General features: G+C 58.3%; 1 protein-coding gene and 1 non-coding gene across 3 annotated transcripts in view; one reads left to right on the forward strand and one right to left on the reverse strand.

Moving 5' to 3' along the window:
• Nucleotides 1-1,297: 1,297 nt before the first annotated feature.
• Nucleotides 1,298-3,302, reverse strand: LOC125450114 (uncharacterized). Its single transcript, XR_009443501.1, has 3 exons — nucleotides 3,242-3,302; nucleotides 1,536-1,610; nucleotides 1,298-1,400 (listed from the first exon to the last, which is right to left on the reverse strand). It is a non-coding gene; the product is annotated as an uncharacterized LOC125450114 (transcript).
• Nucleotides 3,303-3,671: 369 nt separating this feature from the next.
• Nucleotides 3,672-27,500, forward strand: part of stk36 (serine/threonine kinase 36 (fused homolog, Drosophila)) — a 52,161-nt gene continuing 28,332 nt past the window's right edge. Inside the window, exons 1-9 of one of the 2 annotated variants that reach the window (XM_059643259.1) lie at nucleotides 3,672-4,941; nucleotides 6,755-6,895; nucleotides 7,795-7,872; nucleotides 8,283-8,413; nucleotides 9,828-10,077; nucleotides 20,476-20,569; nucleotides 21,973-22,142; nucleotides 23,724-23,962; nucleotides 26,168-26,279. In XM_059643259.1, the coding sequence (XP_059499242.1) occupies nucleotides 4,858-4,941; nucleotides 6,755-6,895; nucleotides 7,795-7,872; nucleotides 8,283-8,413; nucleotides 9,828-10,077; nucleotides 20,476-20,569; nucleotides 21,973-22,142; nucleotides 23,724-23,962; nucleotides 26,168-26,279 (1,299 nt within the window). In that variant the 5' untranslated portion in view covers nucleotides 3,672-4,857. Of the gene's footprint in view, nucleotides 4,942-6,754; nucleotides 6,896-7,794; nucleotides 7,873-8,282; nucleotides 8,414-9,827; nucleotides 10,078-20,475; nucleotides 20,570-21,972; nucleotides 22,143-23,723; nucleotides 23,963-26,167; nucleotides 26,280-27,500 lie in introns of those variants that run through there. The other variant, XM_059643260.1, reaches the window with a different exon arrangement.

Here is a 27,500-nt window from a genome sequence, read left to right on the forward strand (position 1 = left end):
AATGCAGAGACAGTGAAAGATGTGAGAAGGAGAGAGAGAGAGAGAAAGATGGAAAGAGAGAGGGAAAAGGAAGGTGGAGTGAAGAGGATGGATTGAATGAAGTAGAGAGAGAGACGGAGAGAGAGAGAGATGTTCCTCTGGGTTAGTCAGCACCCTCCGTGAATTCTCCCTGTTCTGTCATCGTTTCAACCAACCACCGGGTCCCCCATCCACCGCCCCCACTTTTCCAACTAACTCGGGGCCAATCTACCCTCCTCCGCCCCCACACCCCCCTACCCCCCCTCCCTATCTCTGTCGCCCCCCCACCACACCCCCTCCCTATCTCTGTCGCCCCCACCACACCCCCTCCCTATCTCTGTCGCCCCCCACCACACCCCCTCCCTATCTCTGTCGCCCCCCCCACCCCAACGCCTACACCCCCTCCCCGTCTCTGTTGCCCCCCTACACCCCCTCCCTGTCCCTGTCGCAGCCCCCCTACACCCCCTCCCTGTCCCTGTCGCAGCCCCCCCACACCCCCTCCCTGTCCCTGTCGCAGCCCCCCCACACCCCCTCCCTGTCGCAGCCCCCCCACACCCCCTCCCTGTCGCAGCCCCCCCCACACCCCCTCCCTGTCCCTGTCGCAGCCCCCCCACACCCCTCCCTGTCCCTGTCGCAGCCCCCCCACACCCCCTCCCTGTCCCTGTCGCAGCCCCCCCACACCCCCTCCCTGTCCCTGTCGCAGCCCCCCCACACCCCCTCCCTGTCCCTGTCGCAGCCCCCCCACACCCCCTCCCTGTCCCTGTCGCACCCCCCCCACACCCCCCTCCCTGTCCCTGTCGCACCCCCCCCACACCCCTCCCTGTCTCTGTCGCACCCCCCCCACACCCCCTCCCATGTCTGTCGCCCCCCCCCCCAACCGCCTACACCCCCTCCCCGTCTCGGTCGCCCCCCCCCCCCACAACCCCTCCCCGTCTCTGTCGCCCCTCCCTACACCCCCTCCCTGTCCCTGTTGCACCCCCCCCACACCGCCCCTGTCCCTGTCGCCCCCCCCCACACCCCCACCCTGTCCCTGTCGCACCCCCCCACACCCCCTCCCTGTCTCTGTCACCACCCCCCCCACACCCCCTCCCTGACTCTGTCACCACCCCCCCCCACACTCCCTCCTTATCTCTGTCACCACCCACCCCCACACCCCCTCCCTGTCTCTGTCACACACTCTGTCCCCCTCCCTATCTCTGTCACACACTCCATACCCCTATACCCCCTCCCTATCTCCGTCACTCCCTCTGTTCCCCTCCCCATTACACGCTGTGCCTACCTGGGCAGAGAGGGAGAGGACGAGGGTGAAGCAAACATACTGGGACTCGGTGTCGTCGGCCGTGGCCGGGTGCAGCGCGACGCCGATCTCCCACGGGCGCTCCCTGTGGAGGAAGAGGAGGGCGAGAGAGGTCAGGGCGCGGGCCTTCAGGCGGCAGTTGTCGGTGGTGGGGGGGGGGGGGGGGTGGAAAGCAGAGTATGCGGGGGGTGTGCCCGACGGAGACGGTGCGAGCCCGTACCTGCCGGGGTGCCGCGACACAGTCAGCTCTTCCAGGTAGATGGACCGGAGCACCTCGAGCTCGGAGGACAGGGCACTGCAACACATACCGAAGCCAGAGTCGAGGGTGAATATGGGGGGGGGGCCGGGGGGGGGGGGGGCGCAGATGGGCAGTCGTCCCTCCGGCCCCATCCCTGCAGTAAACACCAACCCCACACCCCCACCAGCCAAGGCATCACCCAGTCTTGTCCAACAACTTCAGACTTCAGAAGTCAACAGTTAAATGAATTGCCGTCTGTGTTTTCCTGCAGCCGTGTGGGGGGTTCTCTCTCTCTCTCTGTCTCTCTCTGCTGAGCCCTCTACCACCCTGTGACCCGGTGGGGTGGGAGGGAGGGAAGGTAATTCATCCCCAAATCTTCTACCAAATCCACACCTTCACGTTGGGAAGTCTGAATCGTTTTTACATCAGACCCAGGATGTCAATCTCCCTGGGATGCTATTTCCCCCAGAGGTCACGCTCTCCTCACACCCCCTGGTGACCCTGCCCCTCGCACAAACCAGCCCCTGCCCCCACCACAAACCAGTGAACCCGCTCCTCCTCCCCTGTCACCGCACTCCCCCGTGACACCACTGCCCCACCCCTGTGACCCCACTCCCAAATCCCTATGCCCCACTGCTCCGTGGCCCCACGGCCCACCCATGACCCTCACTCCCCTGTGACCCTGCTGCGCCACCCCTGAGACCCCACTCCCCTACCCATGACCCCACTCCCCTGTGACCCCACTGCCCCAACACCGTGGCCCCACTGCCCTGTGACCCCACTCCCCAACACCGTGGCCCCACTGCCCCACCCCTGGGACCCCACTGCCCTGTGATCCCACTCCCAACACCGTGGCCCCACTGCCCCAACCCTGGGGCCCCACTGCCCTGTGATCCCACTCCCCAACACCGTGGCCCCACTGCCCCAACCCTGGGGCCCCACTGCCCTGTGATCCCACTCCCCAACACCCTGTGACCCCACTGCCCTGTGACCCCACTCCCCAACACCGTGGCCCCACTGCCCCACCCCTGGGACCCCACTGCCCTGTGATCCCACTCCCCAACACCCTGTGACCCCACTGCCCTGTGACCCCACTCCCCAACACCCTGTGACCCCACTGCCCTGTGACCCCACTCCCCAACACCGTGGCCCACTGCCCTGTGACCCCACTCCCCAACACCGTGACCCCACTGCCCTGTGACCCCACTCCCCAACACCCTGTGACCCCACTGCCCTGTGACCCCATGACCCAGACTGTGCTGTACTCCCCCATGATGTCACCCCGTGACATTTCACAGTGTGACATCACAGTCTGAGGTCACACCCCTATGATGTCACTCTCCTGTGACATCACTACCAGACACCGCTGTGATGTCACTCACTGATGACATCAGATCACTGCCTTGTCATAACTGCCTTGTCCTAGTGACATTGCTCCAGGTGAAGCCACGGAGCGTGACGTCATACCCCACGACCTCACAGTCTATGATGTCACTCTTATATGTGCAATTCCATGACACTGCACGTGACGTCACACTCCAGTGACGTCACCTCAAACTAATATGACGTCACTCTACGTGACGACACGACGATTAACAACCTCTTTCATTCTGCCGTCTCGCTCTCTCCCCCTCCCTCTCTATCTCCATCTCCATCTCCATCTCCATCTCTCGCCCCAAGCCTCCAACCTTTCCTCCTCTCCCGCCGCCATGTTCCCGCGGCTTCCTTCCTCTTGTTCTTCTTCCCCACCTCCTTCCGGCTCCACGTAGAACCCGCCCCTTCCGGCCTCTCGCGGATAGCCCCGTTCCTATTAATCAGCCCTGCCGTCAGTCATTGCCTGAGCCTCATTGCCATTGGTCAATACATCCGTCCGTCACCGCTCCGACGCGGGCGTTCACCCCTCCCTTCATTGGTCGGCTCTGCACGCGGTCCCCGCCAAGTACCTGCCTCCCATTGAAGAACTGGCACGTCGATCAACCAATTCCCCACATTGGGTAGGCTAAAACCAAACGTCCATCATTGTCAGCCCGCCTCTCTGCCGCCTGGATTGGTCAGGGCGGGTTCCACCCGTCACCTCGGCCCCTCCCGTGCACGCCCTGTTTCCATGGAACCGGCGGCCGTTGGGGTCCTCGGCCCCGGGAGTGCGGTGGTCTCGAGCGCGAGAGCGGCGGTTAGAGCTGGCCTGCTCTCTGCCTGATTCCAACCGCAGGGAAAGGGTCAGGGAGAGGACTCTGAGCTGCGTGTGGCAACCTCCTCTCAGCCTGCTGATCCTTTACGGCTTTCCCCACCATTCCTCGGTGGTCATTGACAATCCCTCAGGGGCCATTGGCCAAATTTAGGGGTCATTAACTGACCCTCAATGGGCATTGGCCATCCTTAGAATCTCTGGGCAGCACCAGGAGTCATTGACCATTTCCAACGGTCATTGACCATCTCCCAGGGGACATTGGCCATCTTTAGAATCAATGAGCAGTTCCAGGAATCATTGACCAGCCCCAATAGTCATTGACCATCTTTAGAATCTTTGGGCAGCTCCAGGAGTCATTGACGATCTCCCAACGGTCATTGACCATCTCCCAGGGGACATTGGCCATCTTTAGAATCAATGAGCAGTTCCAGGAATCATTGACCAGCCCCAATAGTCATTGACTATCTTTAGAATCTCTGGGCAGCTCCGGGAGTCATTGACCATTCTCAATGGTCATTGACCATCTCCCAGGGGACATTGACCATCTTTAGAATCTTTGGGCAGCTCCGGGAGTCATTGACCGTCCCCCAAGGGTCATTGGCCATCTCCCAGGGGGCATTGGCCATCCTTAGAATCACTGGGCAGCTCCAGGAGTTATTGACCATCCCCCAGGAGTCATTAACCATCTTCAAGAGTCATTGTCCATCCCTCAAGGGTCATTGACCATCTCCAATGCGCTGTTTGACAAATTCTAGGGCTCATTGACTGTCCCTCAGGAGACATTGACCTTCCCTCAGTGGTCATTGACCATCTCCAGGGAGTCACTGCCCGTTCCCCCAGGGGTCATTGACCATCTCCAGGTGTCATTGACTTTCAAACAAGACTCATTGACCATTTCAGGGGTCACCGACTATCCCTCAGGGGTCTTTGACCATCTGCCAAGGGATCATTGACCATTTCCTTGGGGATCCTTTTCTAATCAAGGCCCCTCCAGAAGGGGCCAGAAGTCACACGAGGAGCCATTATCCACCCTGAGGGCTCACCGGTCACCCCGGATCTTGGCCAGAGTCCCTGGTCTTGCCCTCGAGCGCCGGTGAGCTGAGTGTTGGCTACAAGATGATGAACTACCATGTCCTGGAAATGATTGGGGAAGGCTCCTTTGGAAGGGTGTACAAGGGCCGCAGGCGATTCAGCGGGAAGGTAATTGGGGCGGGAGGGGGAAGGTGGGAGTTTGTAACCCCATTTTCCCCACCCTCCCCCACACCCAACACCATCTCCCCCAAGTCATCTCACTGGCTCCCACCTCCCCTTCCCCGCCCCCCTTTCAACCCTGCCCATCTACCCCTGTCCATCCAACCTCAACCAGAGTTACACCCCTATTCACCCCATCTCCACTCCCCCCCCCCCCCCCACGCCAAATTTCCCCCTTTTTCTTCCCTGGTTCACCCTATCTCCCCTGGGCTGTAGCCCTGCCCTCCCCCACCTCCCTCTCCCACATCTCTTGCCCCCGAAACCCCGTTTCGCTGGGTGTGCCGTCTGCCACATCCCCAGGGTATCTCTCTTCCCGTCTCTCTCTTACTTTCTGTTTCTCATTCTGTATCTTTCTCACATTGTCTCTCCCCATCCCCTCCCCACCTCTCCCTGACCCACTTTGTCATTCCCCCTCTCTTTCCCACATACACTCTCCTACCCCTCCCCACCTCTCACTCACTTACCCCTCTCTCTACCCTTTCCTCTCTCTATCCATCACCCCCTCCCATCCCTTCTTTCGCCCCCCCCTTTGCCCCCTCTGTCTCTTTGCCTTGCTCTTTTGCCCCCTCACTCTCTTCCACCGCTCTGTCCCTTTCGTTCTCTCCTCACTTATTCCCCCCTCACTCATCCTCCCGTCTCCCCTAGGCTACTTCTCCCCACCTCTATGCTCTCTCTGTCTGTCACTCTCGCTCTCTCTCCACTCCTCCCCCTGCCTAACTCTCTCCCCTGAAACCCCCAATACTCTCTCCCCTGAACCCCCCCAATACTCTCTCCCCTGAACCCCCCCACTCTCTCCCCTGAACCCCCCCAATACTCTCTCCCCTGAACCCCCCCAATACTCTCTCCCCTGAACCCCCCACTCTCTCCCCTGAACCCCCCCAATACTCTCTCACCTGAACCCCCCCACTCTCTCCCCTGAACCCCCCCAATACTCTCTCCCCTGAACCCTCCCACTCTCTCCCCTGAACCCTCCCAATACTCTCTCACCTGAACCCCCCCAATGCTCTCTCCCCTGAACCCCCCCAATACTCTCTCCCCTGAACCCCCCCAATACTCTCTCCCCTGAACCCCCCCAATGCTCTCTCCCCTGAACCCCCCCAATACTCTCTCCCCTGAACCCCCCCCACTCTCTCCCCTGAACCCCCCCCAATGCTCTCTCCCCGAACCCCCCCAATGCTCTCTCCCCTGAACCCCCCCAATACTCTCTCCCCTGAACCCCCCCAATACTCTCTCCCCTGAACCCCCCCAATACTCTCTCCCCTGAACCCCCCCCACTCTCTCCCCTGAACCCCCCCCAATGCTCTCTCCCCTGAACCCCCCCAATGCTCTCTCCCCTGAACCCCCCCACTCTCTCCCCTGAACCCCCCCAATACTCTCTCCCCTGAACCCCCCCCATACTCTCTCCCCTGAACCCCCCCAATGCTCTCTCCCCTGAACCCCCCAATACTCTCTCCCCTGAACCCTCCCAATACTCTCTCCCCTGAACCCCCACCCACTCCCTCTCTCTGCCCCCCCACTCTCTACCCCCTGCTCCCCCACTCTGCCCCCTCTCTCCTTACCCCATTCTCTTCCGCCCTCTCCTTGCCGCACTCTCTGCCCCTCTCTCTTTCCCCCCATTCTCCCTTCACCCCATCTCCCCTCTTTCCCCTCTCCTTCCTCCACTCAACACCTCCCAACCTTCCCCCCCACCCCAATTTCTCTCTGTCTCTCCCTGTGACTGACCCCCCTCTCTTTCACCCCCCCTTCCCCAAACCCTGTGCAGGTTGTGGCCCTGAAGTTCATCCCGAAGACGGGCCGCTCAGAGAAGGAGCTGAGGAGCCTGCGCCGAGAGATTGAGATCATGCAGGGCCTGCGCCACCCTAACATTGTGCAGATGCTGGATAGCCTGGAGACAGACAATGAGGTGGCACATCGCTCGTCCCCCCCCCCACCTCCCCAGCTCCTGGGGAGACTCCGACACCTCCCTCTCCACCCGCCGGCCTCCAAACCAGCCCTCTCGGGGCAGAACATCTAAACCCGATAGCTGCAGCAAGCCGTCTGCGTTGGCCTCCGGTTCCTGATCGACGGGAGTCACTGGCTGTGCCTGGCATTTGTCACCCTGTTCCCTAATGAACCCCCGCCACCTCCAACCCCACAGATGGTTGGAGTGGGGGGGTGGTTGGGAGGGTGGGGTGAGCCGCCTTCTTGAACCACTGCAAGAGGCGCTGCAACCCGCTCCGTTTGCATGGTGCATGGACAAAACTCCCCCCAGGGAGGGGGTTCCAGGGTTTTGACCCTGAAGGAACAGACAAGATTGTTCCCTGTCGGGGGTGTGGGAAGGGTCTTGGAAGGGAAATTGTGGGGGGGGAGTGGCCCCAGCCACCTGCATCTACTGCCCCTCTAAGGGGTAAAAGGTGATGGGTTCAGAACCTGCTGACGGTGGACGAGTTGCTGCAGAGCATCTCGTAGACGGTACACACTGCTACAGCTGTGGTGGGAGGGAGGGGTGTTGAAGGTGGGTGGGGCATCTTGATGGAGCGGGAATGGGGAAGAGGGGCTGCTTTGTCCCTGGACGGTGACAAGCTTCTTGAGTGTTGTTGGAGCTGCCCCCCCACCAAGTCCAGGGCAAGTGGTGAGTATTCCCTCACCGTCCTGCCTTGGGACGTGTGGAGGGTGGGAAAGGCTTTCGTGAGTGGGAGGAGCGAAGGGTGCAGGGTGGGGGGAGTCAGGAGGGGAAGGTTGGGGAAAGGAAATGGTACCCATGGTAGCATTTCGAGAGTGTATCTCTTTAAAGTTTAGTCTGGCGCCTTTTTCTGTCTGCAGGTGGTGGTCGTGACAGAGTTTGCAGAAGGGGAGCTGTTCCAGATCCTGGAGGATGACGGAAATCTGCCTGAGGAGCAGGTATATCAGTCGGTTCCCTCTCACCCACTCCCTCATGATCGAGCATCGCTCACAGGTCAGGGCATTATTTGTACTGTGCCATTTTCACTCTGAGGGAGCGGGCGCCGTGGGAGGGCCAGCGCTGAGGGAGCGGGCGCCGTGGGAGGGCCAGCGCTGAGGGAGCGGGCGCCGTGGGAGGGCCAGCGCTGAGGGAGCGGGCGCCGTGGGAGGGCCAGCGCTGAGGGAGCGGGCGCCGTCGGAGGGCCAGCACTGAGGGAGCACCGCACTGTGTCATTGGAGGGTTGGCGCTGAAGGAGGTGTGGTGGGGGCATGGTATGAGGACTGTGGCGTGGTAGGGTTGGAGAATTACCTGTGGATTGCATTGCAAATCCTATGGTCCCCCTCAGTGACTCAGACCGTCTCCCTTACAGGTCCGTGATATTGCCTGTCAGCTTGTCTCGGCTCTGTACTATCTGCACTCACACCGTATCCTGCACCGCGACATGAAACCGCAGAACATCCTGCTCGGAAAAGGAGGAGTCCTCAAACTCTGCGACTTCGGGTAGGGCTCAACCTGAGCTAACATTGTGCAGCCTTTATCCGGGATTGCGTCAGGCGGGACTTTAGCCTGTGGGCTGTTGTCCATAAGTGGAGCCCTTTCCCCGTCTCCCATTTCTGTCCTCCCTCTCTCTGTAAGTGGCAAGCTGACGTATATATCTGCCACCATTGTGGGTGATCTGGCAATATCAGGGAGTGTCATGGAGGAACTATTGTTCAGATTGCATGGGCTGCCATGTAGAAACATCTATGTGGTTAATCAATGTTTCCACCTTATAAACAGGGCTTCAATGTACAGCATATTTGATAGACTGCACAAGAATGCAAGGGATGTCATATATAGGTCAGGGTGTTATATCTTGGCCTATAATGCACAGGGTGTCGCAGAGCAAGAGAAACAGGGAGTAAAATGCACAGAGGTAGAGGGAGAACAGAGGGGGACATGGGGGGAGCCGAAGAGAGAGGGAACCCAGCTGGGGTGTAGAAACAGAGTGTCTCCTTAACATTTCCAGGAAGTGTGAATGTCTATTAAGGACCGTAAGGCTTGTTGTGTTCTGGATGTGGATCTGTAACACACTGTTGTGCACTCCCTGAATTGTATACTGAATGTGGGGGATTCCTATAAAAGTGTCAGTAATGCATGGTGTGTTTTACATTCAGGACAATAGTGCTGAGGAGGTAGTAATGGATGGGTGCTGTCTGTGGATATACTGTGATGTGTGTATACTGGGCTTTAACATACAGCTGCAGTTTGTAAGTGGACTGTATACTTGACTGGGACGCACAGTCTATTGTAGTAAACACACTCCACACTCTGGAAATGCATTATTCTTGTGATAGGAGTTTTAAAGGGAGTTTTATTCTGAATTTACTTTGTGCTGCTCCTTCCCCACTTTGTCCCTGCCTCTCTGTGTCTCCCCCCTCTCTCTGTGTCACCCCTTCTCTCTCTCCATGTCTGTCCCTGTTCGATGTCTACCTCCCCTATCCCCGACCTCTGTCTAAACCCCTTCCACGTCTCTGCCCCCATATCCGTGTGTCCCCTCTCTCTCTCTGTGTTTCACACCATCTCCCCCTCTGTTCTCATTCTTTGTCTTTCTCTCTCTCTCTCTCTCTCTCCCCGACTCTCTGTTTCTCTTGCTCATTTGCCCACTGTCTGTCTCGCATTCTCTTTCTCTCTTTGTCTGCGCTCTCTCTCTCTGTCTCTCTCTGTCTCTCTCTGTCTCTCTCTCTTTCTCACTCTGTCTGTGCATTTTGCTCTGTTTCTCTTGCTCATTCACTCACTATCGCTCTCCTCACTATCTCTTTATCTTGATCTTGTTTCTATCTTTCTCTCCCTTTCTCACTCTCTCACTCTATTTCTGTCTCTCTCTATCTCTAACACCCTCCCTGCCCCTCTCTCCCTCTCTCTATCCATCTAGTTTTGCCCGGGCCATGAGCCTGCAGACACTGGTACTGACCTCAATTAAGGGGACACCCCTGTACATGTCCCCAGAGCTGGTGGAAGAGAAACCGTACGATCACACTGCTGACCTGTGGTCACTGGGCTGCATCCTGTATGAACTCTACGTGGGCACACCTCCTTTCTACACCAATAGCATCTTCCAGCTGGTCAGCATCATCATTAAGGACCCCGTCAAATGGCCCAAAGGCATCAGCCCCCAGTTCAAGGTAAGTTCTCTGTGTGTAGTGGAAGTGAGGGAGAGTGTACACGGTGCTGTGGGAAGGAGATTAAATATGTGGGGAGAGTCAGTGATGGGGGAGAGTGCACATGGGGCAGTGGTGGACAATTAAACGTTGGGGGAACCATACTAACTGAGGGAGCGCTGCACTGTCGGGGGGAAGTGTACTTACTGAGGGAGCGCCGCATTGTCGGGGGGAAGTGTAATGACTGAGGGAGCGCCACACTGTCAGGGGGAAGTGTAATGACTGAGGGAGCGCCGCACTGTCAGGGGGAAGTGTACTGACTGAGGGAGCGCCGCACTGTCGGGGGGAAGTGTAATTACTGAGGGAGTGCCGCACTGTCAGGGGGAAGTGTAATGACTGAGGGAGTGCCGCACTGTCGGGGGGAAGCTGTACTGACTGAGGGAGCGCCGCACTGTCAGGGGGGAGTGTACTGACTGAGGGAGCGCCGCACTGTCGGGGGGAAGTGTACTGACTGAGGGAGCGCCGCACTGTCGGGGGGAAGTGTACTGACTGAGGGAGTGCCGCACTGTCGGGGGGAAGTGTACTTACTGAGGGAGCGCCGCACTGTCAGGGGGAAGTGTACTGACTGAGGGAGTGCCGCACTGTCGGGGGGAAGTGTACTTACTGAGGGAGCACCGCACTGTCAGGGGGAAGTGTACTGACTGAGGGAGCGCCGCACTGTCAGGGGGAAGTGTAATTACTGAGGGAGCGCCGCACTGTCAGGGGGGAGTGTACTGACTGAGGGAGCACCGCACTGTCAGGGGGAAGTGTACTTACTGAGGGAGCGCCGCACTCTCAGCGGGGAGTGTATTGACTGAGGGAGCGCCGCACTGTCAGGGGGAAGTGTACTGACTGAGGGAGCGCCGCACTGTCAGAGGGGAAGTGTACTGACTGAGGGAGTGCCGCACTGTCGGGGGGAAGTGTACTGACTGAGGGAGCGCCGCACTGTCGGGGGGAAGTGTACTTACTGAGGGAGCACCGCACTGTCAGGGGGGAGTGTACTGACTGAGGGTGTGCCGCACTGTCAGGGGGAAGTGTACTTACTGAGGGAGCGCCACACTGTCAGGGGGAAGTGTACTGACTGAGGGAGCACCGCACTGTCAGGGGGGAGTGTACTGAATGAGGGAGCGCCGCACTCTCAGGGGGGAGTGTACTGACTGAGGGAGCGCCGCACTGTCAGGGGGAAGTGTACTGACTGAGGGAGCGCCGCACTGTCAGGGGGGAGTGTACTGACTGAGCGAGCGCCGCACTGTCGGGGGGAAGTGTACTGACTGAGGGAGCGCCGCACTGTCGGGGGGAAGTGTACTTACTGAGGGAGCGCCGCACTGTCGGGGGGGAGTGTACTGACTGAGGGAGCGCCGCACTGTCAGGGGGGAGTGTACTTACTGAGGGAGCGCCGCACTGTCGGTGGGGAGTGTACTGACTGAGGGAACGCCGCACTGTCAGGGGGGAGTGTACTGACTGAGGGAGTGCCGCACTGTCAGGGGGAAGTGTATTGACTGAGGGAGCGCCGCACTGTCGGGGGGAGTGTACTGACTGAGGGAGCGCCGCACTGTCAGGGGGGAGTGTTCTGACTGAGGGAGCGCCGCACTGTCAGGGGGGAGTGTACTGACTGAGGGAGCGCCGCACTGTCAGGGGGGAGAGTACTGACTGAGGGAGCGCCGCACTGTCGGGGGGAAGTGTACTGACTGAGGGAGCGCCGCACTGTCGGGGGGAAGTGTACTGACTGAGGGAGCGCCGCACTGTCAGGGGGGAGTGTACTGACTGAGGGAACGCCGCACTGTCGGGGGGGAGTGTAATAACTGAGGGAGCGCCGCACTGTCAGGGGGGAAGCTGTACTGACTGAGGGAGCTCCGCACCGTCAGGGGGGAGTGTACTTACTGATGGAGCGCCGCACTGTCGGGGGGAAGTGTACTGACTGAGGGAGCGCCGCACTGTCGGGGGGAAGTGTACTGACTGAGGGAGCTCCGCACCGTCAGGGGGGAGTGTACTTACTGATGGAGCGCCGCACTGTCGGGGGGAAGTGTACTGACTGAGGGAGCGCCGCACTGTCGGGGGGAAGTGTACTGACTGAGGGAGCACCGCACTGTCAGGGGGGAAGTGTACTGACTGAGGGAGCGCCGCACTGTCGGGGGGAAGTGTACTGACTGAGGGAGCACTGCACTGTCGGGGGGAAGTGTACTTACTGAGGGAGCGCCGCACTGTCAGGGGGGAGTGTACTGATTGAGGGAGCGCCGCACTGTCGGGGGGGAGTGTACTGACTGAGGGAGCGCCGCACTGTCAGGGGGGAGTGTACTTACTGAGGGGCGCCGCACTGTGGTGAGGAAGTGTACTGACTGAGGGAGCGCCGCACTGTCGTGAGGAAGTGTACTTACTGAGGGAGTGCCGCACTGTCAGGGGGAAGTGTACTGACTGAGGGAGCGCCGCACTGTCAGGGGGAAGTGTACTTACTGAGGGAGCGCCGCACTGTCAGGGGGAAGTGTACTGACTGAGGGAGCGCCGCACTGTCGGGGGGAAGTGTACTTACTCAGGGAGCGCCGCACTGTCAGGGGGAAGTGTACTTACTGAGGGAGCGCCGCACTGTCGGGGGGGAGTGTACTGACTGAGGGTGTGCCGCACTGTCAGGGGGAAGTGTACTGACTGAGGGTGTGCCGCACTGTCAGGGGGAAGTGTACTTACTGAGGGAGCGCCACACTGTCAGGGGGAAGTGTACTGACTGAGGGAGCACCGCACTGTCAGGGGGGAGTGTACTGACTGAGGGAGCGCCGCACTCTCAGGGGGGAGTGTACTGACTGAGGGAGCGCCGCACTGTCAGGGGGAAGTGTACTGACTGAGGGAGCGCCGCACTGTCAGAGGGGAAGTGTACTGACTGAGGGAGCGCCGCACTGTCGGGGGGAAGTGTACTTACTGAGGGAGCACCGCACTGTCAGGGGGGAGTGTACTGACTGAGGGTGTGCCGCACTGTCAGGGGGAAGTGTACTTACTGAGGGAGCGCCACACTGTCAGGGGGAAGTGTACTGACTGAGGGAGCACCGCACTGTCAGGGGGGAGTGTACTGAATGAGGGAGCGCCGCACTCTCAGGGGGGAGTGTACTGACTGAGGGAGCGCCGCACTGTCAGGGGGAAGTGTACTGACTGAGGGAGCGCCGCACTGTCAGGGGGGAGTGTACTGACTGAGCGAGCGCCGCACTGTCGGGGGGAAGTGTACTGACTGAGGGAGCGCCGCACTGTCGGGGGGAAGTGTACTTACTGAGGGAGCGCCGCACTGTCGGGGGGGAGTGTACTGACTGAGGGAGCGCTGCACTGTCAGGGGGGAGTGTACTTACTGAGGGAGCGCCGCACTGTCGGTGGGGAGTGTACTGACTGAGGGAACGCCGCACTGTCAGGGGGGAGTGTACTGACTGAGGGAGTGCCGCACTGTCAGGGGGAAGTGTATTGACTGAGGGAGCGCCGCACTGTCGGGGGGAGTGTACTGACTGAGGGAGCGCCGCACTGTCGGGGGGAAGTGTACTGACTGAGGGAGCACCGCACTGTCAGGGGGGAGTGTACTGACTGAGGGAGCGCCGCACTGTCAGGGGGGAGTGTACTGACTGAGGGAGCGCCGCACTGTCAGGGGGGAGAGTACTGACTGAGGGAGCGCCGCACTGTCGGGGGGAAGTGTACTGACTGAGGGAGCGCCGCACTGTCGGGGGGAAGTGTACTGACTGAGGGAGCTCCGCACCGTCAGGGGGGAGTGTACTTACTGATGGAGCGCCGCACTGTCGGGGGGAAGTGTACTGACTGAGGGAGCGCCGCACTGTCGGGGGGAAGTGTACTGACTGAGGGAGCTCCGCACCGTCAGGGGGGAGTGTACTTACTGATGGAGCGCCGCACTGTCGGGGGGAAGTGTACTGACTGAGGGAGCGCCGCACTGTCGGGGGGAAGTGTACTGACTGAGGGAGCACCGCACTGTCAGGGGGGAAGTGTACTGACTGAGGGAGCGCCGCACTGTCGGGGGGAAGTGTACTGACTGAGGGAGCACTGCACTGTCGGGGGGAAGTGTACTTACTGAGGGAGCGCCGCACTGTCAGGGGGGAGTGTACTGATTGAGGGAGCGCCGCACTGTCGGGGGGGAGTGTACTGACTGAGGGAGCGCCGCACTGTCAGGGGGGAGTGTACTTACTGAGGGGCGCCGCACTGTGGTGAGGAAGTGTACTGACTGAGGGAGCGCCGCACTGTCGTGAGGAAGTGTACTTACTGAGGGAGTGCCGCACTGTCAGGGGGAAGTGTACTGACTGAGGGAGCGCCGCACTGTCAGGGGGAAGTGTACTTACTGAGGGAGCGCCGCACTGTCAGGGGGAAGTGTACTGACTGAGGGAGCGCCGCACTGTCGGGGGGAAGTGTACTTACTGAGGGAGCGCCGCACTGTCAGGGGGAAGTGTACTTACTGAGGGAGCGCCGCACTGTCGGGGGGAAGTGTACTTACTGAGGGAGCGCCGCACTGTCAGGGGGGAGTGTACTGACTGAGGGAGCGCCGCACTGTCGGGGGGGAGTGTACTTACTGAGGGAGCGCCACACTGTCAGGGGGAAGTGTACTGACTGAGGGAGCGCCGCACTGTCAGGGGTGAGTGTACTGACTGAGGGAGCGCCGCACTGTCGGGGGGAAGTGTACTGACTGAGGGAGCGCCGCACTGTCAGGGGGAAGTGTACTGACTGAGGGAGTGCCGCACTGTCGGGGGGAAGTGTAATTACTGAGGGAGCGCCACACTGTCAGGGGGGAGTGTACTGACTGAGGGAGCGCCGCACTGTCAGGGGGAAGTGTACTGACTGAGGGAGCGCCGCACTGTCAGGGGGGAGTGTACTGACTGAGGGTGTGCCGCACTGTCAGGGGGATGTGTACTTACTGAGGGAGCGCCACACTGTCAGGGGGAAGTGTACTGACTGAGGGAGCACCGCACTGTCAGGGGGGAGTGTACTGACTGAGGGAGCGCCGCACTCTCAGGGAGGAGTGTACTGACTGAGGGAGCGCCGCACTGTCAGGGGGAAGTGTACTGACTGAGGGAGCGCCGCACTGTCGGGGGGAAGTGTACTGACTGAGGGAGCGCCGCACTGTCAGGGGGAAGTGTACTGACTGAGGGAGCGCCGCACTGTCGGGGGAAGTGTACTTACTGAGGGAGCGCCGCACTGTCGGGGGGGAGTGTACTGACTGAGGGAGCGCCGCACTGTCAGGGGGGAGTGTACTTACTGAGGGAGCGCCGCAATGTCGGGGGGAGTGTACTGACTGAGGGAGCGCCGCACTATCGGGGGGAAGTGTACTGACTGAGGGAGCACCGCACTGTCAGGGGGGAGTGTACTGACTGAGGGAGCGCCGCACTGTCAGGGGGGAGTGTACTGACTGAGGGAGCGCCGCACTGTCAGTGGGGAGTGTACTGACTGAGGGAGCGCCGCACTGTCGGGGGGGAAGTGTACTGACTGAGGGAGCACCGCACTGTCAGGGGGGAAGTGTACTGACTGAGGGAGCGCCGCACTGTCGGGGGGAAGTGTACTGACTGAGGGAGCGCCGCACTGTCGGGGCGAAGTGTACTTACCGAGGGAGCGCCACACTGTCAGGGGGGAGTGTACTGATTGAGGGAGCGCCGCACTGTCGGGGGGGAGTGTACTGACTGAGGGAGCGCCGCACTGTCAGGGGGGAGTGTACTTACTGAGGGGCGCCGCACTGTCGGGGGGAAGTGTACTTACTGAGGGAGCGCCGCACTGTGGTGAGGAAGTGTACTGACTGAGGGAGCGCCGCACTGTCGTGAGGAAGAGTACTTACTGAGGGAGTGCCGCACTGTCAGCGGGGAGTGTACTGACTGAGGGAGCGCCGCACTGTCGGGGGGAAGTGTACTTACTGAGGGAGCGCCGCACTGTCAGGGGGGAGTGTACTGACTGAGGGAGTGCCGCACTGGCAGGGGGGAAGCTGTACTTACTGAGGGAGTGCCGCACTGTCAGGGGGAAGTGTACTGACTGAGGGAGCGCCGCACTGTCAGGGGGAAGTGTACTGACTGAGGGAGCGCCGCACTGTCAGGGGGAAGTGTACTGAATGAGGGAGTGCCGCACTGTCAGGGGGAAGTGTACTGACTGAGGGAGTGCCGCACTGTCAGAGGGGAAGCTGTACTTACTGAGGGAGTGCCGCACTGTCAGGGGGAAAGCTGTACTTATTGAGGGAGCGCCGCACTGTCAGGGGCAAGTGTACTGACTGAGGGAGCGCCGCACTGTCGGGGGCAAGTGTACTTACTGAGGGAGCGCCGCACTGTCAGGGGGAAGTGTACTGACTGAGGGAGCGCCACACTGTCGGGGGGGAGTGTACTTACTGAGGGAGCGCCACACTCTCAGGGGGAAGTGTACTGACTGAGGGAGCGCCGCACTGTCAGAGGGGAAGCTGTACTTACTGAGGGAGCACCGCACTGTCGGGGGGGAGTGTACTGACTGAGGGAGCGCCACACTGTCAGGGGAAGCTCTACTTACTGAGGGAGCGCCGCACTAGGGGGGATGTGTAATTACTGAGGGAGCGCACACTGTCGGGAGGAAGTGTACTTACTGAGCGAGCGCCGCACTGTCGGGAGGAAGTGTACTGACGGAGGGAGCACCGCACTGTCAGGGGGAAGTGTACTGACGGAGGGAGCGCCGCACTGTCGCGGGGGGAGGGTACTGACTGAGGGAGCGCCACACTGTCAGGGGAAGCTCTACTTACTGAGGGAGCGCCGCACTAGGGGGGATGTGTAATTACTGAGGGAGCGCACACTGTCGGGAGGAAGTGTACTTACTGAGCGAGCGCCGCACTGTCGGGAGGAAGTGTACTGACGGAGGGAGCACCGCACTGTCAGGGGGAAGTGTACTGACGGAGGGAGCGCCGCACTGTCGGGGGGGGAGGGTACTGACTGAGGGAGCGCCACACTGTCGGGGGGACGTGTACTGACTGAGGCAGCGCCGCACTGTCAGGGGGGAAGTGTCCTGACTGAGGGAGCGCCGCACTGTCGGCAGGGAGTGTACTTAGTGAGGGAGCGCCGCACTGTCGGGGGAGAGTGTACTTCCTGAGCGAGCACCGCACTGTCAGGGGGAAGTGTACTGACTGAGGGACCGCCGCACTGTAAGGGGGAAGTGTACTGACTGAGGGAGCGCCGCACTGTCAGGGGAAGCTGTACTTACTGAGGGAGCGCCGCACTGTCGGGGGGAAGCTGTACTTACTGAGGGAGTACCGCACTGTCGGGGGGTAGTGTACTGACTGAGGGAGCGCCGCACTGTCAGGGGGAAGTGTACTGACTGAGGGAGCGCCGCACTGTCAGGGGGAAGTGTACTGACTGAGGGAGCGCTGCACTGTCGGGGGGAAGTGTACTTACTGAGGGAGCGCCGCACTGTCAGGGGGAAGTGTACTGACTGAGGGAGCGCCACACTGTCGGGGGGGAGTGTACTTACTGAGGGAGCGCCACACTGTCAGGGGGAAGTGTACTGACTGAGGGAGCGCCGCACTGTCAGAGGGGAAGCTGTACTTACTGAGGGAGCACCGCACTGTCGGGGGGGAGTGTACTGACTGAGGGAGCGCCACACTGTCAGGGGAAGCTCTACTTACTGAGGGAGCGCCGCACTAGGGGGGATGTGTAATTACTGAGGGAGCGCACACTGTCGGGAGGAAGTGTACTTACTGAGCGAGCGCCGCACTGTCGGGAGGAAGTGTACTGACGGAGGGAGCACCGCACTGTCAGGGGGAAGTGTACTGACGGAGGGAGCGCCGCACTGTCGGGGGGGAGGGTACTGACTGAGGGAGCGCCACACTGTCGGGGGGACGTGTACTGACTGAGGCAGTGCCGCACTGTCAGGGGGGAAGTGTAATTACTGAGGCAGCGCACACTGTCGGGAGGAAGTGTCCTGACTGAGGGAGCGCCGCACTGTCGGCAGGGAGTGTACTTAGTGAGGGAGCGCCGCACTGTCGGGGGAGAGTGTACTTACTGAGCGAGCACCGCACTGTCAGGGGGAAGTGTACTGACTGAGGGACCGCCGCACTGTAAGGGGGAAGTGTACTGACTGAGGGAGCGCCGCACTGTCAGGGGAAGCTGTACTTACTGAGGGAGCGCCGCACTGTCGGGGGGAAGCTGTACTTACTGAGGGAGTACCGCACTGTCGGGGGGTAGTGTACTGACTGAGGGAGCGCCGCACTGTCAGGGGGAAGTGTACTGACTGAGGGAGCGCCGCACTGTCGGGGGGAAGTGTACTGACTGAGGGAGCGCCGCACTGTCGGGGGGAAGTGTACTTACTGAGGGAGCGCCGCACTGTCGGGGGGAAGTGTACTGACTGAGGGAGCGCCGCACTGTCAGGGGGGAGCTGTACTGACTGAGGGAGCGCCGCACTGTCGGTGGGGAGTGTACTTACTGAGCGAGCGCCGCACTGTCAGGGGAAGCTGTACTTACTGAGGGAGCGCCGCACTGTCAGGGGGGATGTGTAATTACTGAGGCAGCGCCGCACTGTCAGGGGGGATGTGTAATTACTGAGGGAGCGCACACTGTCGGGAGGAAGTGTACTGACTGAGGGAGCGCCGCACTGTTGGCGGGGAGTGTACTGACTGAGGGAGCACCGCACTGTCGGGGGGGAGTGTACTGACTGAGGGAGCGCCGCACTGTCGGGGGGGCGGGGATCTGTACTGACTGAGGGAACGCCACACTGTCGCGGGGAAGCTGTACTCACTGAGGGAGCACCGCCCTGTCAGGGGGGAAGTGTAATTACTGAGGGAGCGCCGCATTGTCGGGAGGAAGTGTACTTACTGAGTGAGCGCCGCACTGTCAGGGGGCAGTGTACTGACTGAGGGAGCGCCGCACTGTCGGTGGGGAGTGTACTGACTGAGGAAGCACCGCACTGTCGGGGGGAAGTGTACTTACTGAGGGAGCGCCGCACTGTCAGGGGAAGCTGTACTGACTGAGGGAGCGCCGCACTGTCAGGGGGAAGTGTACTGACTGAGGGAGCGCCGCACTCTCAGGGGGAAGTGTACTGACTGCGGGAGCGCCACACTGTCGGGGGGAAGTGTAATTACTGAGGGAGCGCCGCACTGTCAGGGGGAAGTGTAATTACTGAGGGAGTGCCGCACTGTCGGGGGGGAGTGTAATTACTGACGGAGCGCCGCACTGTCAGGGGGAAGTGTACTTACTGAGGGAGCGCCGCACTGTCGGGTGGAAGTGTAATTACTGAGGGAGCGCCGCACTGTCAGGGGGATGTGTACTTACTGAGGGAGCGCCGCACTGTCGGGTGGAAGTGTAATTACTGAGGGAGCGCCGCACTGTCGGGTGGAAGTGTAATTACTGAGGGAGCGCCGCACTGTCGGGTGGAAGTGTAATGACTGAGGGAGCGTCCCACTGTCAGCGGGGAGTGTCCTGACGGAGGGAGCGCCGCACTGTTGGCGGGGAGTGTACTGACTGAGGGAGCGCCGCACTGTCGGGGGGAAGTGTACTGACTGAGGGAGCGCCGCACTGTCAGGGGGGAAGTGTAATGACTGAGGGAGCGCTGCACTGTCAGGGGGAAGTGTAATGACTGAGGGAGCGCCGCACTGTCAGGCGGGAGTGTAATGACTGAGGGAGCGCCGCACTGTCGGGGGGAAGTGTACTGACTGAGGGAGCGCCGCACTGTCAGGGGGGAGTGTACTTACTGAGGGAGCGCCGCACTGTCAGGGGGAAGTGTACTTACTGAGGGAGCGCCGCACTGTCGGGGGGGAGTGTAATTACTGAGGGAGCGCCGCACTGTCAGGGGGAAGTGTACTTACTGAGGGAGCGCCGCACTGTCGGGTGGAAGTGTAATTACTGAGGGAGCGCCGCACTGTCGGGTGGAAGTGTAATTACTGAGGGAGCGCCGCACTGTCGGGTGGAAGTGTAATGACTGAGGGAGCGTCCGACTGTCAGCGGGGAGTGTCCTGACGGAGGGAGCGCCGCACTGTTGGCGGGGAGTGTACTGACTGAGGGAGCGCCGCACTGTCGGGGGGAAGTGTACTGACTGAGGGAGCGCCGCACTGTCAGGGGGAAGTGTACTGACTGAGGGAGCGCCGCACTGTCAGGGGGGAAGTGTACTGACTGAGGGAGCGCCGCACTGTCAGGGGGGAGTGTACTGACTGAGGGAGCGCCGCACTGTCAGGCGGGAGTGTAATGACTGAGGGAACGCCGCACTGTCGGGGGGGAGTGTAATAACTGAGGGAGCGCCGCACTGCCGGGGGGAAGTGTAATGACTGAGGGAGCGCCGCACTGTCAGGCGGGAGTGTACTGACTGAGGGAGCGCTGATTGTTTGACCTGCGACTCTGCTATGTGTATACCCGCCACATTCGAACAGTGTGTGCAGCTGTCTTTGCAAGCTGTGCAATCTCTTGTTGTGACTGTCTCTCTTTCTCTTAGTGCTTCCTGCAGGGTCTGTTAACCAAGGATCCTCGGCAGAGGCTGTCCTGGCCAGCACTACTGTACCATCCCTTTGTGGCTGACCGCGTCGTCAGTGAGTGTCGAATACTTCACTAGACAGGCAGAGGAGAGCGAGGGACAGCGAGGGAGATGGGAGAGTGAGACAGAGTCAGAAAGTCGGGTGAGAGAGAGAGAGAGAGAGAGAGTAGGGCACCGATGGAGAAGAAAGGCAATTTGAGACAAATTGAGAGACAGAGGTAGTCATCAGATGCCTTTTAAACCAGCCTCCTCCACTTCTTCGGCAACTCATTCCATGCAGTCACCACCCTCTGCGTGAAAAAATTGCCACCCTGTCCCTTTTCCCCTCTCACCTTAAACCTACGCCCTCTGGTTTTGGATTCCCTGACCTGCAGTAAAAAACCTTGACTATTCACCTTACCCACATCTCTCATGGTGTTATAAATCTTTATAGGATCACCCCTCAGCCTCTGATGCTCCAGGGAAAATAGCCCCAGCCTGTGCAGCCTCGGTCAAACTCTTCAACCCGGCAACATCCCTGCAAACCTTTACTGTATCCTGGCAAGTTTCACAACATCCTTCCTATAGCAGGGAGACCAGGATTGAACACCGTATTCCGAAAGCGGCCTAACCAATGTCCTGTACAGCCGCAACATGACTAACCCAACTCCTATACGTGACACACCGCCCAATAAAGGCGAGCAACACCAAACTCCACCTTCACCACCCTGCCCACCTGCAACTCCACTTTCGAGGAACTATGAACCAGCACGCCAAAGTCTATTTATTCGGCAACACTTCTTAGGACCCTGCCATTAAGCGTATAAGTCCTGCTGTGGTTCGCCTTCCAAAATGCACCACATGACAGTTACCTCAATTAAACTCCTTGGATGCAGGGAAAGACTGGGAACGCCTGAGTTCACTGAGATGATCCTCGTGGATTGTCAGGACTTGCTGCACTTTCATTTTTCCTTCTGCCGGTAGTTTCATTTACCCACAGGAGGCACAGAGCAGCTGGCGCACAACCTGTGAAGTCTCTTGACTTATCGGTGAACAGCCACAGCTTGCAGCAACCTATGAGGGGGAGGTGAGCTGGCTCTCTTGAGGTTTGCAGGTTTGTTCGATGGCAGTGTAAAGGTCATCTCCTTGCTGTTTCGAAGCCTGACCCAATGTTTGCATCCGCAAGCTGTTCGGAGCCAATCGTATTTTGCAATTGCAGTTGTCAGGCAGATTGTCTTTATATCAGCACCTATCTCTAGACCAATCAGCTCTTTGTTGCCAGCTGAATCTCCATTCAGACCACTGTCATGTTTGTCTGGAGTAACCTCCCTGATTTGAACAGGCAGTTGTGTAAGCACTGCCTACAGTGAGGGTTAGGCAACTGTCTTTGGAGTTTGAGGTAGCCCACCAATCGAAAATACCTGAGAATGAAACGAGGCAGTGTTGACATGGTGACGTCTCTGGTCTTTCTTTTCCCAGTCGTGAACGACACCCAGGACTGTAGTGTCGAGAAGCCATTCACCATCCAGGCCAGTCCCGAAACACAAGCCTTGAAGGAGCAGCAAGCGAAGGAACTGGCTCCCAAATCAGGACAGTCCAAAATTCTCAGGAAGGCCAGAGAGAAGATGCTGGAGGAATCCAGGAGGAAGGTGAGGACTGCAGGTAGACATGTTGAAATAGCAGACCTGGGGACGGCCAGACGCCCACCGTCCCCCAGACTCCAAAATCTGTTTGTGTGTCTCTCTTGTCCCCACTTCCACCAGAGCGGAGGCGATGGCCTCGTGGTATTATCGCTGGATTATTAATCCAGAAACCCAGCTAATGTTCTGGGGTTCCGGATTTGAATCCGACAACGGCAGATGGTGGAATTTGAATTCAGTAATTTTTTTAAAGAGTCTGGAATTAGGAATCTGCTGGTTGCCATGAAATTGTTGCCGATTGTCGGGAAAACCCCATCTGGTTCACGAACGTCCTTCAGGGAAGGTAATCTGCCCTCTCACCTGGTCTGACCCACATGTGACTCCAGTCCCACAGCAACGTGGTTGACTCTCAACTGCCCTCTGAAATGGTTGAGCAAGCTGCTCAGTTGTACCAATCAAAGTCCCAAAGAAATGGAACCAGACGGATCACCCGGCATTGACCTGGGCACTGGAAAGGATGAGGATAGAAGCAGCCCTGCCGACCCTGCAAAGTCCTCCTCGCTGACATCTGGGAGTTAGTGCCAACATTGGGAGAGCTGTCTTACAGACTAGTCAAGCAACAGCTTGACATAGTCATACTCACAGAATCAGACCTTACGGACAGTGTCCCAGACACCACCATCACTGTCCCTGGATGTGTCCTGTCCCACCAACAGGACAGATCCAGCAGAGGGGCATCGCGAAGTATACAGTGAGGAGGGAGTTACTGTGGGAGCCCTCAGCAGGGACTCCCGACCCAATGAAGTCTTGTAGCTTCAGGTTAAACATGGGCAAGGAAACCTCCTGCTGATTACCACGTACCGTCCAACCTCAGCTGATGGATCGGTACTCCCTCCGTATTGAACAACACTTAGAGGTAGCACTGAGGATGACAAGGGCACAGGATGTGCTCTGGGTGAGGGATTCAATGTCCCACCACCAAGAGTGGCTTGACTGCAGTACTATTCATCGAGCTGGTCAGGTCCTAAAGGACAGAGCTGCTAGACTGGGTCTGAGGCGGGTGGCCAGGGAACCAACAGGAGGGAAAATGATGCTGCACCTCACCCTCACCAATCTGCCAGCTGCAGCTGTATCTTTCCATGAAAGTATCGGCAAGAGTGACCATCGCACAGTCTTTGTGGAGACAGAGTCCCGCCTTCACGTTGAGATTAAGCTCCATTGTGTTGTGTGGCACTATCGCAATGCTAAATGGGACAGATTTTGCTCAGATCTAGCAACTCAAGACAGGGCATCCAGGAGGCGCCGTGGGCCGTCAACAGCATCAGAATTGCACTCCAACACAATCTGGCCCGGCATATCCCCCATTCAGCCATTACCAGGTTTTTAACCCTGACTCAATGGAGAGTGGAGGATGGCATGCCAGGAGCAGCACCAGGCATACCAGAAGATGAGGTTCTCTCTCTCGTGCCCCCCACCAGCTCTTGCGCCCCACCACCCCACCAGGCCGGAGGCCCACTCCCTCTGTTGAAACATGATGCAGTATGAGTGAGTTTGAGAATGGTAACTGTTTTGCTTGCGGTCTGTTTCCAGCATTTCGTCCAAGCAGGGGTACCCGCTGGCCAGGCCCGGGCTGGCCCGACAGGCGAAGCCGGGCAGATGCAGCCTCTCCCTGCCGCGGTTGGAGCACCTCCCCTCCTGGGGAACCAGCAATCAGTGCAGCCGAGCTATGAAGCAGCAGTCAGTGGGAGCCCAGAATGCCCTGCCCCTCCTTCAGGGACCGGCAGCACAGCGGAGAAGGAGATAGACCAAGGCCCACCTCCTACACCACGGTAAGGAGGAGCAGGCAGTAGGTGATAAAGCATGGAAAGGAATCCAGCTATTACAACACTTAAAAGGCATCTGAATGGTTACATGAACAGGAGGGTTTCGAGGGATATGAGACAAATGCTTGTAAATGGGACTAGATTAATTTAGGATATTGGGTCAGCACAGATGAGTTGGACCGAAGGGCTTGTTTCTGTGCTATACGCCTGTATGATGGAAAACAAGAACAAGAGTAGGCCGTTCAGCCTCTCAAGTCTGCTCCACCATTCTATCAGATCGTGGCTGATTGTCCAACTTAGTCCGCTGTTCCTCACTCTCCTCCTCTAGCCCCTCATTCTATTCCAACTTCTTCCTGAAAGCATCCCATATTTCAGCCCAGACTGCTTTCTGTGGCAGAGAGTTCCACAGGCTCTCCCACTCTCTGGGTGAAGACGTTTCTCCTTATCCCACTGCTACCCCCGTCTCCTTTAGTCTGTGTCCTCCTGGTTCTGGTGTCGTCCCAGACATCTGGAACATCCTTCTTGCTTTCACCCTCTTAGAATTTTATACGTTTCTGTGACAGCCTCCCCTACCCCCCAACCTCATTCATGTGAACTCCCAGTGATACAGCCCCTAACCAGCTATCCTAGGGATCAGTCTGGGAGACATTCACTCTGTAGCTAGAACGTGCTTCCTCGGACACAGAGACTGAAACTGCACACGTAATCCTTCAGGTGTGTCCAATCACAGCAAGACATTCCTGCTCCTGTGCTCGGATCCTCTCCCCATGAAGGCCAATGTCCCATTAACCTTCCTCCCTGCCTGCTGCCCCTGGAAGGCTTACTCTCAGCGACCGGTATAAAAGGAAAACACAGGTTTCATCGACCAAGCCGAGCCCCCTCCAAATATATTCAGAAGATAACTCTAACTTTCTCATTTTAAAGGTAAATGTAAGGTGTTGTGTTCCAGATGCAATTTGACTGGTCAAACTAAGCAAAATACACTTTATTCAGCCGCTGTAGTTAAAATACAACAAAACAGATAAGGAGTTAGAAATAACTCTATTGGAAAAATAACAGATTACTCAACTACTAAACAGTAACTGTTCCAATACAGTAATATCCCTTAAACACACCCTTGGCAAATACAAACTCAGAAAAAAAAGTTGTCCCACGTGCAACTCCCAGAGCAGGAAGAGAACCCCCACTTTTTAGCTGAAACCGAGAAAGAGAAAAACACCGATTCCATACATTCGTCACCCAAACAGCAACTGCTACTGAAAAAGTAAAAATCCTGGATTGTTGGGAGTTTGCACCTCGCAGCCAGGCTGCTTCTACTGTTCCTAAGTTAGACCCAGAAAACCCCCCCCCGCCCCCAAGACCTCACAAGCTGTTTACCTTCTTGATCTTCAGTGGCGAACTGGCTAAGTCTGTCTTAAAATGTCTCTTCAAAAAAGAAAACAGGACCAAAAGCCACAGTATTGTTATATTTCCCCATCTAGAGCCATTCATAATTGGTTTTTCTGTACAGCCTGCCAAACTTGATAACGTCAGATTGACCCACATGAGTACATTGGCATTTGCACAGTCACTCGGCTTATGCTGAGAGGGAAAGGGTGAAAGCATTGGAGCGGAAAGAGACCGGGCTCTGACAGAGAAAGAGAATGAGTGAGAGGGCGAAAGGGAGGGTGGGTAGAGAGATGGGGAGGGATACTGAGCGAGAGAGAAACCGGGTCAGAGAGAAGGCAAGATCGGGAAACACAAGAGAAAGAGAAATGAGGAGACACAGTTAGAGACAAACTCAGGAAGAGATGGAGAGAGATGGTGGCGGTGGGAGAGAGAGAGAGAAGGCACCAGGAGGACAGAGAGAAACAGGGGAGAGACAGAGAACCTGTGACAAGGGAAGACAGTAAGAGATGGGAGATGTGGAAAGAGAGAGAGAGAGAGATGGGGGAAATTGGAGAGCAAACCCAAGATGGAGAACAGACAGAGAGAACCTGGGACAGCAAGAAAGAGGAGCAAGGAGACACCGTAAGACAGATGAGGCCAGAGAGTGGGAGCGGGTGTATGAGACAGAGGGCACGTGTCGTCTGGGAGGGGAGAGTGGTGGTGAGCGTGGAGGGATGAGAGAGTCAAGCGGCACACAGCTGAGGAGATGCAGAGGGAAGGCAGGTGGATAGAGACTTTGACTGACCCCAAGAAGCAAGTCTGACTGTCCTGTGGGTTTCACAGTCTTCACGAAATCAGTCGGGATTACGAGCAGGAATTCCCTGAGGTGCAGGTTGGACCAAGAGTTACCAGGAGGAGGAGCCACGGTATGGAAAACATTGATCTGGATAATGAGGTGATTCTCCTTTTTAAATTACAGCTCCCTGTACTCCAACCCCCCTGCTGCAAACGTTCCCGGGGACAGGGACAGCATGGGGTTAGATACAGGGTAAAGCTCCCTGTACACCAACCCCCCTGCTGCAAACGCTCCCAGGGACAGGGACAGCATGGGGTTAGATACAGGGTAAAGCTCCCTGTACACCAACACCCCATCAACACTCCCAGGGACAGGGACAGCATGGGGTTAGATACAGGGTAAAGCTCCCTGTACACCGACACCCCATCAACACTCCCAGGGACAGGGACAGCATGGGGTTAGATACAGGGTAAAGCTCCCTGTACTCCAACCCCCCTGCTGCAAACATTCCCGGGGACAGGGACAGCATGGGGTTAGATACAGGGTAAAGCTCCCTGTACTCCAACCCCCGTGCTGCAAACGCTCCCGGGGACAGGGACAGCATGGGGTTAGATACAGGGTAAAGCTCCCTGTACACCAACCCCCCATCAACACTCCCAGGGACAGGGACAGCACAAGGTTAGATACAGGGTAAAGCTCCCTGTACACCAACCCCCCATCAAACACTCCCAGGGACAGCACAGGGTTAGGTACAGGGTAAAGCTCCCTCTACACTGTCCACCCAATCAAACACTCCCAGGGACAGGGACAGCACAGGGTTAGATACAGGGTAAAGCTCCCTGTACACCAACCCCCCATCAAACACTCCCAGGGACAGGGACAGCACAGGGTTAGGTACAGGGTAAAGCTTTCTCTACACAGTCCGCCCAATCAAACACTCCCAGGGACAGGGACAGCACGGTGTTAGATACAGAGTAAAGCTCTCTCTACACTGTCCCCCTATCAAACACTCCCAGGGACAGCACCGGGTTAGCTACAGAGTAAAGCTCCCTGTACACTGTCTCCCCATCAAACACTCCCAGGGACAGGGACAGCACTGGGTTAGATACAGAGTAAAGCTCTCTCTACACTGTCCACCCAATCAAACACTCCCAGGGACAGGGACAGCATGGGGTTAGATACAGAGTAAAGCTCTCTCTACACTGTCCCCCCATCAAACACTCCCAGGGACAGCACGGGGTTAGGTACAGGGTAAAGCTCTCTCTATACTGACCCCCATCAGACACACCCAGGGACAGGGAAATGGGGGCAGCTGGCAGGCTGTGCCGTTCTTTCTGATGGTCGCCCTCTGTGTTCACAGTGAGAGTTCATGTTTCTATG

This window comes from Stegostoma tigrinum, chromosome 50 (assembly GCF_030684315.1).
Source record: "Stegostoma tigrinum isolate sSteTig4 chromosome 50, sSteTig4.hap1, whole genome shotgun sequence".
NCBI classification, from domain to species: domain Eukaryota; kingdom Metazoa; phylum Chordata; class Chondrichthyes; order Orectolobiformes; family Stegostomatidae; genus Stegostoma; species Stegostoma tigrinum.